This window comes from Herpailurus yagouaroundi, unplaced genomic scaffold (assembly GCF_014898765.1).
Source record: "Herpailurus yagouaroundi ecotype Mexico unplaced genomic scaffold, PumYag 185, whole genome shotgun sequence".
NCBI classification, from domain to species: Eukaryota; Metazoa; Chordata; class Mammalia; order Carnivora; family Felidae; genus Herpailurus; species Herpailurus yagouaroundi.
In genome coordinates this window covers 3,076,371-3,091,795 of record NW_024412416.1, presented here as the reverse complement: position 1 = coordinate 3,091,795, position 15,425 = coordinate 3,076,371, and the positions used below count along the sequence as shown (strand labels likewise).

The 15,425-nt window shown below is 40.7% G+C and overlaps 1 protein-coding gene across 2 annotated transcripts in view; it reads left to right on the top strand.

Annotated features, from left to right (window-relative positions):
- ADAMTSL3 (ADAMTS like 3) overlaps nucleotides 1–15,425 on the top strand; it is a 369,755-nt gene that overhangs the window by 329,747 nt on the left and 24,583 nt on the right. For both annotated transcript variants that reach the window (XM_040493500.1, XM_040493501.1), the window contains one exon: nucleotides 12,071–12,253. In XM_040493500.1, coding sequence (XP_040349434.1) covers nucleotides 12,071–12,253 — 183 coding nt within the window. The remainder of the gene's footprint in view (nucleotides 1–12,070; nucleotides 12,254–15,425) is intronic.

Here is a 15,425-nt window from a genome sequence, read left to right as displayed (position 1 = left end):
TGCACCCAGGTGGGGTTAAGGGACTCCACGTGAGGAACGCTGCTTCAGGGCTGAGGCACGTGCTGTTCCTTTTGCCTGAAGTTAGACCTCTACATGGCTCGTCTAGCCTGGCTGAAGGCCTTCAGTAAACCTCTTTCACATAGAATTTTACAACACTGTTGTTTACACATTTCTTACCATAGCGGCGTGACAAGCCAATGCATCTGAAACTCTTCAGGGTCTCTCCCCATGAGAGGTTTTATAACTTGAGAAAAACTCCATTTATTTAGACTAATTGTAGGAGACATGTCACAATTAATGGAGATTCTTGAATTGTTATGTTTTCAAACTCACGTGTCTTTCAAACATGTGTGGCCACTTAAGAATTACTCAATAGGGGATCTTAAAGGACTCTCCTTTAATTAGTAAAATAACTAAGTTCACGTGTATGGAAGCTGGTGAAATGTTGGAAGAGGTTTTTGATATGGTTTGCCCTTTTTTAATGAAAATATTGAAGAAGATTATTCGCTTCCTGGCAAGTACAGACCTTCCCTAAATTACCAGGGATTCCAAAATAATTGTGTCAGAAGGTGTGAGGACTTACCACAGAGTCTGCATTTTACTATCTTCTCTGTTTGGAAGAGAACATTGCCATGAATAACCAAAGTCACGCAGTTGTATCTTTGAGATACAATGATTTTCTTCCAGAAGATCTACTCCCTGTTCATGCATGCATTCAGCAAATATTTATATGTCTGCTCTTTGCCAGACACTGTCCCCACAGCTTACTGGAGAGGCCTGAGATTAATGTGGTAGTGATTCTCTATGAGAGTGCTGGCCATAGAAAGCACATAAGAAAAATGAGTTGAGGGGCGCCTGGGTGGCTCAGTCGGTTGAGCGTCTGACTTCGGCTCAGGTCATGATCTCATGGCTCGTGGATTCGAGCCCCTTGTCGGGCTCAGTGCTGACAGCTCAGAGCCTGGAGCCTGCTTCCGGTTCTGTGTCTCCCTCTCTCTCTGCCTCTCCCCTGCTCACGATCTGTCTCTCTCTCTCTCTCTCTCAAAAATAAAGATTAAAAAAAATTTTAATAAAAAAAGAAAAATGAGTTGAATAAATATATAAAAGGAAGGGTGAGTTGATGAATGAATGAATTGATCCCACACGTATCTCAGAGCCGAGGGGATAGTTTAGCATAGTCTCTTGCCATTACTCTTGTCCAGTTTTGAGAAGTATGGTCTAAGACCTTCAGGAAAACACAAATTTACTCCTGTGGTCTTGAGGCAGAAAAGTTGCCCTGCCTAATGTTACCATTTGAAATAAGAATAAAGTGTGTAAAAGACATCAGTCATCGACAGCACTGAGGCTGAATGTCCATTTGGGCCTGGACGAGGCCACGAGGAATTTCTGCCCAGTAGAGCTCTGCGTCAGCCTCTGAGCTGACGCTGAGCGCAAATACGATGTTGGACAAGCATCAGGAAGCACACGAAGAGCGTCGGTTGTATCAAAAAAGTAAATGTTAGGGACACCTGGGTGGCTCAGTCAGTTAAGCGTCCGACTTCTGCTCAGGTCAAGATCTCATGGTTTGTGAGTTCGATCCCCGCGTTGGGCTCTGTGATGACAGCTTGGAGCCTAGAGCCTTCTTTGGATTCTGTGTCTCTGGCTCTCTCTGCCTGTCCCCTGCTCACACTCTGTCTCTCTCTGTCTCAAAGATAAATAAACATTAAAAATTTTTAAAAAGAAGTAAATGTTAGTATAAGTGTTATGTCTCCCCTTGCCCCCCCCCAAAATTCTGGAAAAGCAAGATGAAATCAAAGAGAAATTTTAAAAAATAAGACTGTTAATTTGTTAGTTTATTTAACTGAAAGTTGCTGAGAGAGTAGATCTTAGATGTGCTTACCTCAAAAAAGAAATGGTAACTCTGTGACACGATGCAGGTGTTGGGTAATGAACGGCATGGTGGTAGTCATTTCACAATCTACAGGTGCATCAAACCAATGTGTTGCACACCTTAAAACATACACAATGTTCTGTGTCAATCATATCTCAGTAGAGCTGGGGGTAAAGCCACTAAAAGAGAGGCAGAAATAAAAATCATGCTGGAAAGAATGTTAAAAGCCAATCACAAATAAAGCCAACATTAGAAGCAGAAAATAAAATGCTCCAAATAAAATGAGGAAAATTCTGAGGCAAGCTCAGAATTTCTTGCAAAATGCAGAGAAAAAGAACGGAGAGCTAAAAACAATGATACCTAGGGCAATGGGCATGGAGAAGAAAGACTAATAATCACATGATTGGTGTTCCTGAGCAAGAGAAGGAAAAGGAGTAGACACAGAATTTAAGACTTAAAGATAGACAGACAGCTGGACGGATAGATAGATGGATAGGTAGATAGGTAGATGGGTGGATGGATGGATGGTTGGATGGAGAGCGATAGATATATGATTGATAGATACATAGATGATAGATAAATAGATAATTGACAGATTCATAGGTGATAGATAGATGTATAGGTAATTGATAGATTCATAGATGATAGATAGATAGATAGATAGATAGATAGATAGATAGATTATTGATAGATTCAGAGATGATAGACAGATGATAGGTAGATGATAAATAGATGATGGATAGATGAGAGAGACAGAGAGAGAGGAATAGAGAGAGAAAAGGAGGAGAAGGAAGGAAGGGAGGGGAGAAAAAAAAGTTTTACTGAATGGAAGCAGTGACTATAGTTTGTAGATTAAATGCTCAGAGTGTTCCAGGCAGAACTGACGAGCAAGTAATACTATCTCTTGATCGTATCCCCGGCAAATTTTTTGAAAATTTTAGATCACAGAATCCTGCAGGAATCCAAAAAGAAAAAAAGAAATAACGACAACAGATTACCTAAAGGGGAATAAAAAAATAGGCCTGCCTCGGACTTCTTCAAACTATGAAAGCCCCACGTGACAAGGGTCGGCATGAGCGGTGTGGAGGAAATCGCATTACGGCACTCCAGTTCTGTGGCCAGCTGAGCTGTTTCTTAGTGAGGAGAAGAGAAGACGTTCCTACACACTCCAGGATTCATAATCTGTCCTACCCACTGACCTTCCTACCTTTGTGGGAAAAATACTCCCAAAAGCCTGCCCTGTCAAGCAAGACATGAAGCTTAATTATGCTCATGGAGACATTGCAATATTAAGGGAGTCATAATAAACATTGAAACAACTTAAATATAGAATTTAAGAATTTATTTTAGTGACTTCAAAATAGATTGCAAATCTATGGGGCGCCTGGGTGGCTCAGTCAGTTAAGCGTCCGACTTCAGCTCTGGTCATGATCTCGTAGTTCGTGAGTTTGAGCCCCACATCAGGCTCTGTGCTGACAGCTCAGAGCCTGGAGCCTGCTTCGGATTCGGTCTCCGTCCCTCTATGCGTCCCCATATTGATGTTCTGTCTCCCTCTCTCTCAAATATAAATAAAGTTTACAAAATTTTAAAAAATAGATGGCAAATCTCAAAACAAATTTAAAGAAGATATATGATGAAAAATAAAAATGTAAAATGATCAGAATTTCAATCCTGTATTCTATCAGAAGAAAGAAAGGATGAAGAGGAAGGAAAACTTCACATTTTCTCATCCTAGAAGGAAAATTGGAGATCTAGGAGATATGGTTTGAATTTTTTCAACTTTTTAAAATTTGAAGGTAGGTGAGGCATTCAGCAGACATCATATGATGAAAAGTCTTGCTCTCACCTCTGTTCCTGCCCCCTTTGCACCTGTGCCAGGGTATCAACTTTGTTAGATTCTTCTGTCTCTTTGCAAAGATTCTCTATGCAAGCACGAGACTTATTTTTTCCTCTTTTTTATGTAAAAGCCTATTCAACACAGCATTCTACACCTTGCAGTTTTCAGTTGAGAACATTTCTTTTTTTAAAAAGTGTTATTGAGGGGCGCCTGGGTGGCTCAGTCGGTTAAGCGTCCGACTTCAGCTCAGGTCACGATCTCGCGGTCTGTGAGTTCCAGCCCCGCGTCGGGCTCTGGGCTGATGGCTCAGAGCCTGGAGCCTGCTTCTGATTCTGTGTCTCCCTCTCTGCCCCTCCCCCGTTCATGCTCTGTCTCTCTCTGTCTCAAAAATAAATAAACATTAAAAAAAAAAGAAGTTGGCTCCTGTCAACTGTTTAAAAAGTGTATTGAAATATGATTGAGATACAAAAAATTGTGTATGCCTAATATACACAATTTGATGAGGTTGGATACATGCATATACCCATTAACCATCATCCCAGTCAAGGTAATCCACATATCCGTCACCTCCAAAACTTAACTTGTATACTCCTTTTTTGTGATCAGTTGGCCATATTTGCATGGGTCTAATTCTGGGCTCTTTATTCTGTTACATTGGTCTATGTGCCTGTTAGTTTTTTAAAAAATTTTAATGTTTATTTATTTTTGAGAGAGAGAGAGGGTAAGTGAGGGAGGGACAGAAAAAGAAAGAGACAGAATCTGAAGCAGGCTGTTTGCTGCCATGCAAAGCCCAATGTGGGGCTCAAATCCACGTACTGTGAGATCATGACCTGAGCCAAAGTCAGATGCTCAACTGTCTGAGCCACCTCAGGCACCCCTATGTCCCTGTTTTTAATGCCAGTACCGTTCTGTCTTGATTGCTATAGCTTTGTAATATATTTTGAAATCAGGAAGTGTGATACCTTTAGCTTTGTTCTTTTTCTCTTAATATTGCTTTGGCTCTTTGGTGCCTTCATTGGTTCCATATGAATTTTAGGATTGTTTTCTCTATTTCTGTAAAAAAAATGCCATTGGAATTTTGATGGGTATAGCATCGAACCTGTAGATTGCTTTGTGTAGTATGGACATTTTAAATATTAAGTCTTCCTGTCCATGAAAATGGGATGCCTTTCCATTTATTTGTATCTTCTTTACTTATTTGCATGGATGCTTTGTACTTATCTCTGTGTACATCTTCCGCCTTCTATGTTAAGTTTATTTCTAAGTTTGTATTCTTTCTGATGCTATTATAAATGAGATTATTTTCTTCATTTCCTTTTTAGATATTTCATTGTTAGTGTACAGGAATGCAACTGATTTTTGTATGTTAATTTTGTACCCTTCAACCTTACTGATTTTGTTTATTTGGGGTGTGTGTGTGTGGGTGTGTGTGTGTAGTCTTTAGGATTTTTTACATAAAAGATTATGTCATCTGAAAGCAGAAATAATTTTACTTTCTTCTTCTTGCCTAAGTACTCTGAGTAGGACTCCCAGAACCATTTTGAATATAGGTTTCTTTTTTTTTTTTTTTAATTTTTTTTTCAATGTTTATTTATTTTTGGGACAGAGAGAGACAGAGCATGAACGGGGGAGGGGCAGAGAGAGAGGGAGACACAGAATCGGAAACAGGCTCCAGGCTCTGAGCCATCAGCCCAGAGCCCGACGCGGGGCTCGAACTCACGGACCACGAGATCGTGACCTGGCTGAAGTCGGACGCTTAACCGACTGCGCCACCCAGGCGCCCCTTGAATATAGGTTTCAAGAGTGGGCATATTTGTTTTTCTTTCTGATCTTAGAGGAAAAGCTTTCACTTTTCATCATTGAATATGATAAGGGTGATAAGCTATGAGCTTATCATATATGGACTTTATTATGTTGAAGTAAGTTCCTGCAATATCTAATTTGTTGAGGTTTTTTACCATGAAAAGAGTGTTAGATTTTGCTGAATACTTTTTCTGCATTTATTGAGATGATTATGTGTTTTTTATCCTTCATTCTGTTCATACGATCTGTATCACATTAATTAATTTGCATATATCCCAGGGATAAATCCCGCTTGGTGATGTTATAAGATCCTTTTAATGTGTTATTGAATTCAGTTTGCTGGTATTTTTTTGAAGATTTTTACATCTGTGTTCATCAGGAATGTTGGCCTGTAGTTTTCTTTTCTTGTAGTGTTTTTGTCTGCCTTTGGTATCAGGGCAATGTTGGCCTCATAAAATGAGTTTAGAAGTGTTTCTTCCTAGGGGCACCTGGGTGACTCAATTGGTTTAGTGTCCACCTTCGGCTCAGGTCGTGATCTCACAGTTCATGAGTTTGAGCCCTACATTGGGTTCTCTGCTGTCAGCGCAGAGCCTACTTCAGATCCTTTGTCCCCCTCTCTTTCTACCCCACTAAAAAATAAAAAATAAACATTAAAAAAGAAGTGTTTCTTCCTCTTAAATGTTTCAGAAGAATTTGGAAGGATTGTATTAAATCTTCTTTAACGGTTTGGTATAATTCATCAGTGAAGCCATCTGGTCTTGGACTTTTGTTTGTTGGGAGGCCTCAGATTACTGATTCAGTTTCCTTATACATTATTCACACCTGTTGAAATTGTCTGTTTCTTCATGATTCAGTCTTGGTAGTTTGTATGTTTCTATGAATGTATCATTTCCTCTAGGTTTGGTGTATAATTATTCAAATTATGAATAATTTGTGATCCTTTTGGTTTCTATGTCATCAGATTTCATGTCTCCTTTTTCATTTTTTATCTTACTTATTTGAACCCTTTTATTATTTTTAGTAAGGATGGATAAGGGTTTGTCAGCTTACTTTCTTTTTTCAAAAACAACTCCTATTTTTGTTAATATTTTCTATTGGTTTTCTATTCCTTATTTTGCCTACTTGTGCTCCAATGCCTGTGTTTTTTATCTTCCTTCTGCTAATGTTGGGTTTAGTTTGTTGTTCTTTTTCTAGGTCCTTGAAAGATAAAGTTAGGTTGAGATATTTCTTCTTTTTAAATTTTTAAAAAAAATTTTTTTAACGTTTATTTATTTCTGAGACAGAGAGAGACAGAGCATGAACAGGGGAGGGGCAGAGAGAGAGGGAGACACAGAATCGGAAACAGGCTCCAGGCTCTGAGCTGTCAGCACAGAGCCCAACGCGGGGCTCGAACTCACGGACTGCGAGATCATGACCTGAGCCGAAGTCAGATGCCCAACCGACTGAGCCACCCACACGCCCCTTTTTAAAAATTTTTTAATGTTTATCTATTATTGAGAGAGAGAGAGCACACGCAAACAGGGGAGGGGTAGAAAGAGAGGGAGATAGAATCCAAAGGAGGCTCCAGGCTCTGAGCTGTCAGCACAGAGTCCAACATGGGGCTTGAACTCAAAAACAGCGAGATCACAACCTGAGCTTAAGTCGGATGCTTAACCGACTGAGCCACCCAGGTGCCCCAGATCTTTCTTCTTTTGTAACGCAGGCATTTATTGCTTTAAACTTCATTCCTACTACTGCTTTTCTTGCATCCCACAGATTTTGTTAGGTCCTATGTTTATTTTCTTTCATATTAGGTATTTTCTAATTTCCCTTTCGATTTCTTCTTTGACAATGGTTGCTCAAGAGCATCTGGGTTAATTTCCACATGTTTGAATTTTCCAATTTTCCTTCTGGTACCAATTCCTAGTTTTTTTCCAGTGTGGTTAGAAAAGATACTTGGTGTGGTTTCAGTCTTCTTAAATTTGTTAAGACTTGTATTCTGGCCTAACATGTGATCTGTCTTGAAGAATGTTTCATGTACACTTGAGAAGAATGTATATTCTGCTATTGTTGGGTGGAATATTCTGTGTCTTTCTGATAGGTCCATTTGGTTAATAGTGTACTTTAAGTCTACTGTTTCCTTGTTAATTTTCTGTCTGGAAATCCTATCCATTGTTGAAAGTGGGATATTAAAGTCCTCTACTATTACTGTATTGCTATCTATTTCTCTTTACAGATCTGTCAATGTTTGCCTTGTATATTTAGGTGCTTTGATATTGGATGCATAAATATTTATAGTTATTATAGCTTCCTGATGAATTGACCCTGTTATCAATATATACTGACCTTTGTATCTTATAGCAGTTTTTGACTTAATGTTGTCTAATATAAGTACAGACACCCTGCTCTCATTTGGTTACCATTTACATGGAATATCTCTTTCCATTCCTTCACTTTCAGTCAATGTGTATCTGTAATTCTAAAGAGAGTCTCTTTCAGGCAGCATATGGTTAGAGCTTCTCTTTAAATCTATTCAGCCACTGTGCCTTTTAGTTGAAGAGTTTAATCCATTTACATTTAAAGTAATTATTGATAGGTAAGGACTTAGAATTGCCATTTTGTTTATTGTTTTTCTGTCTTACTTGTGGTTCTTTTGTCTCTCTTTTCCTCTATGTCCAACTTCCTTTATGATTTGCTGGTTTATTAATACTGGCATGCTTTGCTTTCCTTTTTCTTTTCTTTTTCTTTTGTGTATCTACTAAAGGTATATTTGGTGTGTGATTACTGTGAGGGGTTGAATAAAACATCTAATAGTTATAATTGATTATTTTAAGGTGATAACAATATAACTTCAATCTAATACAAAAAACTCTACACTTTTACCTCTCTGTCTTCCTACTTTATGTTACTGATGTCACACTTTACATGTTTTTACATTGAGTATTATTTAAAAAAAAATTTTTTTAACGTTTATTTATTTTTGAGACAGAGAGAGACAGAGCATGAACGGGGGAGGGTCAGAGAGAGGGGGACACAGAATCTGAAACAGGCTCCGAGCTGTCAGCACAGAGCCCGACGCGGGGCTCGAACCCATGCACCGCGAGATCATGACCTGAGCCGAAGTCAGCAGCTTAACCGACTGAGCCACCCAGGCGCCCCTACATTGAGTATTCTTAACAAATTTTCATATTCGAAGTCTTACTTCTTTTTGTCTTTTATTTCTTTTGCTTTTAATAATCTATTTATTTAAAATATCCCAGAGTATCACAAAATAAGTACATCTTTATTATATTCTTATGTTCACCTAATACATTCAACAGCATATAAAAATACTATTCACCATGATCAAGTGGGATTCATTCCTGGGCTGCAGGGCTGGTTCAATATTCACAAATCAATCAGTGTGAGACATCACATTAATAAAAGAAAAGATAAGAACCATATGATCCTGTCTATTAATACAGAAAAAGCATTTGACAAAATTCAGCATCCTTTCTTAATAAAAACCCTCAAGAAAGTCGGGATAGAAGGAACATACTTAAACATCATAAAAGCCATTTATTAAAAGCCCACAGATAATATCATCCTCAATGGGGAAAAACTGAGAGCTTTCCCCCTGAGATCAGGAACACGACAGGGATGTCCACTCTCACCGCTGTTGTTTAACATAGTGTTGGAAGTGCTAGCATCAGCAATCAGACAACACAAGGAAATCAAAGGCATCAAAATTGGCAAAGATGAAGTCAAGCTTTCACTTTTTGCAGATGACATGATATTATACGTGGAAAACCCGATAGACTCCACCAAAAGTCTGCTAGAACTGGTACATGAATTCAGCAAAGTCACAGGATACAAAATCAATGTACAGAAATGAGTGGCGTTCTTATACACTAATAATGAAGCAACAGAAAGACAAATTAAGAAACTGATCCCATTCACAATTGCACCAAGAAGCATAAAATACCTAGGAATAAGCCTAATCAAAGATGTAACAGATCTGTATGCTGAAAACTATAGAAAGCTTATGAAGGAAATTGAAGAAGATACAAAGAAATGGAAAACATTCTGTGCTCATGGATTGGAAGAATAAATACTGTCAAAATGTCAATACTACCCAAAGCTATCTACACATTCAATGCAACCCCAATCAAAATTGCACCAGCATTCTTCTTGAACCTAGAATAAGCAATCCTAAAATTCATATGGAACCACAAAAGGCCCCAAATAGCCAAAGTAATATTGAAGAAGAAGACCAAAGCGGGAGGCATCACAATCCCAGACTTTAGCCTCTACTACAAAGCTGTCATCATCAAGACAGCATGGTATTGGCACAAAAACAGACACAGAGACCAATGGAATAGAACAGACTCCAGAATTGGACCCACAAAACTTTGGCCAGCTAATCTTTGACAAAGCAGGAAAGAATGTCCAATGGAAAAAAGACATCTCTTTAACAAATGGTGCTGGGAGAACTGGACAGCAACATGCAGAAGAATGAAACTAGACCACTTTCTTACACCATTCTTTTTGTCTTTTAACTTTTATATTGGAGTTAAGAGTGATTTATACAGACCCATTACAGTATTAGAGTATTCTATATTTGTGTATATATTTAGCTTTTCTGGTGAGTTTATACTTTCATATGCTTTTGTGTTTTTGTTTTGTGTCCTTTCATTTCAACTTGCAGAACTCTCCAGCATTTTTTATGAGGCAGGTCTGATGATGATGAACTCACTCGACTTTCATTTGTCTGGAAAAGTCTTTATTTTTCTTTCATTTCCAAAGGACATTTTTTGCTGGGTATATTATTGGTTGACTGTTTTTTGTTCTTTCGGTAATTTTGCATATATCAATATTTCATTACACTGATGTACTACAAGTTAGTTAATGGGTCCCTGTTGGGTACGTGACTTGTTTCCAATCTTTTGCTTTTATATAACTGCATAAATACAGCATTTTTTATGCAGGTATGTTGATAGCATTAATTCCCAGAGAGGGGGATTATGAGATTCAAGGATCAATGTGATTGTAATGTTGAAAAATCTGGTCAAATTAATGCCAACTAGTTTTTTTTTTTTAAGTAAATTGTAACATTATTGGAACTTTAAACACAGCGTTTAGTTTCCACTCTACAAGACAAAGGGAACAAAGAAAGGATAAGCAGAAGTCAAAGGCCCATAAAATCAGAAGGTCTAGAACAATGACAATGTAAACCTAAACATGTGTAATCACAATAAATTGCTAACAGGGTTAATGCTGCAAAGGCTCTTAGATTGGGTTTCCAAATAAAACCTAATGATATACAATTACACGAGACATTGCTGGAATAGAATTATACAGAAAGTTGTAAAAATTGGACAAAAGTATATTAGGTAGAAGAAAACAAAATAACCAAGAGTCATAATAGTAAAATCAGACAAGATAGATTTAAGACCCTAAAAAAGGATAAAAAGACATCCATTAAAAAAAAAAAAGAAAGTAAAATCCACAGTAAAGTGGAGGCAACATGAACTGTCATGTGCTGGATAAGATAGAATACATAACAACAAAAATGGGGAAAACATAAAAAATGTGGTAAACATAGTAGACGGGAGCGCTTTTTCTGGACATGAGCTCTCAAGGAGAAGCAGGTTAATAAGGACACATACTAAAAGAAGATAATAAAATTTCATTCTTGTAAATATTTGAACTTTACACCCTAAAAAGAAATAGCATACTTTCTTTTCAAGTGTGCATAGAACATTTGCAAAAAAAAAAAAAAAAAAAAAAAAAACAACGAAATGATTGTGTTAGGCCATAAATGTGCCTTAGAGATTTCAAGAAACCGTTGTACAGATTACCTTTTCTTTTTTTTTTAATTTTTTTAAATGTTTATTTATTTTTGACAGAGCGAGAGAGAGAGAGAGTGCGCGCGCGCACGCACACACACACACATACATATGAGCAGGGGAGGGGCAGAGAGAGGGGGAGACACAGAATCCGAAGCAGGCTCCAGGCTCCGAGCCGTCAGCACAGAACCCGACACGGGGCTCGATCCCACGAACCGTGAGATCGTGAGCTGAAGTTGGGCGCTTAACCGACTGAGCCGCCCAGGCGCCCCTCCCTAAAGATTTCATATTTTTTTTTCTAAAGTAGGAGCATTTTGTTGGCTGCGTGCAGCAAATAACTTAAAGATTCACATTAGTATTTTTGTTTTCCGGAGCCGCCTCTGTGTTAACCCACCTCTGGGAATGTCTCTGTCTCTACCTCCAGCTCCACCAACCCCTCTTCTCCCACCACCCCACTCACCGTCACATTTCTTTCCTTTCCTGATACAGAGCAATCCTGCCCTCTTTGGCTCCCATTGAGTCGCATCCATCAACCAGTCAGGTACACAGTAGCCCAAAGCCCTTTGCTTTAACAGGACCCCCTCCCTGCCGTGGAGGAGCTCCAGACCTAGAAATAAATAGCCATCTCTCGTACTTTATATAATTCAGCCCGTTCACTGCCGTGCGGTCAGAATGCTAAACGGTATCTGTCCTGTGGTTCTGTGGCCCTATTCTTAAAGGAATTTGCTTTTTGTCGTATTTGTTTTTATTCCAAAGGTGTCCCTCAGCCTAATATAACTTGGTTGAAGAGAGGAGGACCTCTGAGTGACAATATTTCCTTGCTTTTCAATGGATCCCTGTTGTTGCAGAACGTTTCCCTTGAAAATGAAGGAACCTATGTCTGCACAGCCACCAATGCTCTAGGAAAAGCTACGGCAGCATCTACACTCCACCTGCTGGGTAAGTGTCGGGTGCTTCCGGTTCAAGTGCTTCCTGTCATACGTACAGAGCAGGACCCGGTTTCTTCCGTCCTGGAGTCGCGGAGTAAACGGGATGGACGTTAAGTGGTTGTAACCCTGGCTTGCCTCCGCCCGCTCACACGCTGCGCACTGCATCTGGCACTTTGTCTTACCAGGTCTTCTCTTAGAAGGCTGTCACTTTCCTGCCGCTACTTCCGTGGCACACAGTTTTCTGCCCAGAATCCAGACCTTTTGTGTTCTGCCTGTGTATTTGCTCATCTGCTGACCCGACCCCCCTTCCAGGCCAACAGCGAGCTCTGTTCTAGTCGGTGTGGTTTCCTGCGCCATGATCCCATGGAACCCCCCACCCACACGTGGTTTCCCTGGAAGTACGGCTTCCGGGAGCGCTGCTCTCCCAGGAAGAGGTGTCCGTCACTGCCTTTGTCACTGGATAGATGCAGGGCCAACTTCTGTCACTTACACAGGGATTCCTGTCTCCTGTGTGACTCTGATTTCATTTGACCTCTTTTGCCTGGTCTTACCGTTTGGTATCTGATTCAGTCCTAACACACGTTGCTCTCCAGCTGTTTCCTCTTTCATTTACGTTTCCTCAATTAAATTGCAGGTCCTTTCATGATAGAGACCATGTCTGATATCTCATCTTTGCAGCCCTGAGGATATAATATAGTCTGGGGGTGCACAGTAGGTTCTCAGTAAATACGGATCACTTGAGTCTTAAGACACCTTACCATTGGGTGCATATTGTAATTTGGAGATTCTCATCACAACGCACCCCTCGACACAGGATGACAATTGGGGATGATATCTGGAGTTCATTCCCTTCCCTTGGTTCATCTCTTCTGTTTCTCAAATTCCACATGGGAGTTGAATCATGGTATTTGTCTTTCTCTGACCGACTTATTTCGCTCAGCATAATACACGTTGTTGCAAATGGCATGATTTCATTCTTTTTGATCCCCGAGTAATGGAAGGAAAAATAAGATACAGACAGAGGGGGAGGCAAACCATAAGAGACCTTTAAATTTTTTTTTTAACGTTTATTTATTTTTGAGACAGAGAGAGACAGAGCATGAACGGGGGAGGGTCAGAGAGAGAGGGAGACACAGAATCGGAAACAGGCTCCAGGCTCTGAGCGGTCAGCACAGAGCCCGACATGGGGCTTGAACTCACGGACCGTGAGATCATGACCTGAGCTGAAGTCGGCCGCTCAACTGACTGAGCCACCCAGGCGCCCCCATAAGAGACCTTTAAACACAGAGAACAAACGGAGGGCTGCTGGAGAGGAGGTGGGTGGGGGATGAGCTAGATGGGGGATGGGCAATGAGGAGGGCACTTGTTGGGAGGAGCACTGGGTGTTGGATGGAAACGAGGAGTCACTGGGTTCTTCTCCCGAAACAAATACTACACTGTATGTCATCTAATTTGAGTTTAAATAAATAAATTAAAAATCTATATTTGGAGTTCAACGAATTCTTGTCACCAAAATGGGCTTTAAATTGTTGAGATCCGGGGCGCCTGGGTAGCTCCATTGTTTTAGCACTGACTCAAGCTCAGGTCATGGTCTCAGGGTTTGTGGGTCCGAGCTCCATGCCGGGCTCTGTGCTGACAGCTCAGAGCCTGGAGCCTGCTTCAGATTCTGCGTCTCCCTCTCTCTCTTCCCCTCCCCTGCTCACACTCTGTCCCTCAAAAGTAAATAAACATTTAGGGGAGCCTGGGTGGCTCAGTCGGTGAAGCGTCCGACTTCGGCTCAGGTCATGATCTCGCGGTCCGTGAGTTCGAGCCCCGCGTCGGGCTCCGTGCCGACAGCTCAGGACCTGGAGCCTGCTTCGGATTCTGTGTCTCCCTCTCTCTCTGACCCTCCCCTGTTCATGCTCTGTCTCTCTCTGTCTCATAAATAAATAAATAAATAAATTAATTAATTAATTAATTAAAATAAATAAAAATAAAAAAAATTTAAACTGTTGAGGTTTTAGGACTCAATAAATAATACTCCTCTCTCCTGCCAGGGTTTGGAACCAAGTGAGAGTTGCTCACAGAAGTCAGTCAGATGGCCTTTAGGGATCATTCGATAATCCTGTCTGTAGCTCCAGCACCTACCACAGGTGTAGTAAGAGCTAAATACGTGCTTCACAAATGAATGGAATTGAGTCATTGGTGGACGTGGTATGAGATTACCATAGGTTCCACTGCTGAACCAAGAGGATGATGGGAAAGAACCTTCTCCATGGTTTTTCTTGTTGGCAGTTCGAGGAGTCCAGGGTCATAATAGGTGGGAGGTGCCCATGTGGGGATGGGAACCACTGTTGGGCACGAAGCACTTGGATGTTCACTCACTCCTCTGACACAGTAGCACAGGGTTGGGGCAGTCATTTTTATTTTTTTTTCTTTCTTTTTTTTGGGGGGGCGGCGGTCATTTTTAATCCTGGTACATACATGAGGAGACCCAAGAAACTCACAGAAAGTTTTCCTAAAGCCCAAATATATATCCTTCTCTTTTATTTTATTTTTTTTTAGATTTCCTAATATTTATTTATTTTTGAGAGGCATAGAATTCAAGCAGGGGAGGGGCAGATGGAGACAGAGAACCTGCTTCCATGTTCTGAACTGTCATCACAGAGCCCGATGTGGGTCTCAAACTCATGGACCGTGAGATCGTGGCCTTAGCTGAAGCCGGACACTTAACTGACTGAGCCACCCAGGCGCCCTTATAGCCTTCTCTTTGAGCGTTCTTCATACTACCCCTCTTGGACTGGCCGTGCTGATCAGGAAGGCACTGGTGTACCTCCCTGTGGCCCTTCCCAAAGACCTCTGTGGTCTTCTAGGATCTTGGAATGGAAGATTCTCAACCGATGGGCTTGACCAAGCCTGTCTGATTGCTGAATGCCTTCCCCATGCTCTGAGAAGCGCCAGCCTTATCCCTCACTTCTGCTCCTCTCCACTCCTGAACCTGCATGGCTGCCTCAGCTCCGCCCTGCACACCTCTTCCCTTAGGGGTTCCTCCTGCCGAGCAGCTCATGACTTGGCTGAGGAATCAAGAACATCTTACATTGCCAATACATGGCGTCCCTCCGCCACCCTGCCCTCATGCTCGAGTTTCACTGCCTTTCAGAAAGGCCATCTCCCCCATGTGAAGCCCCTATAAAACGTCACCC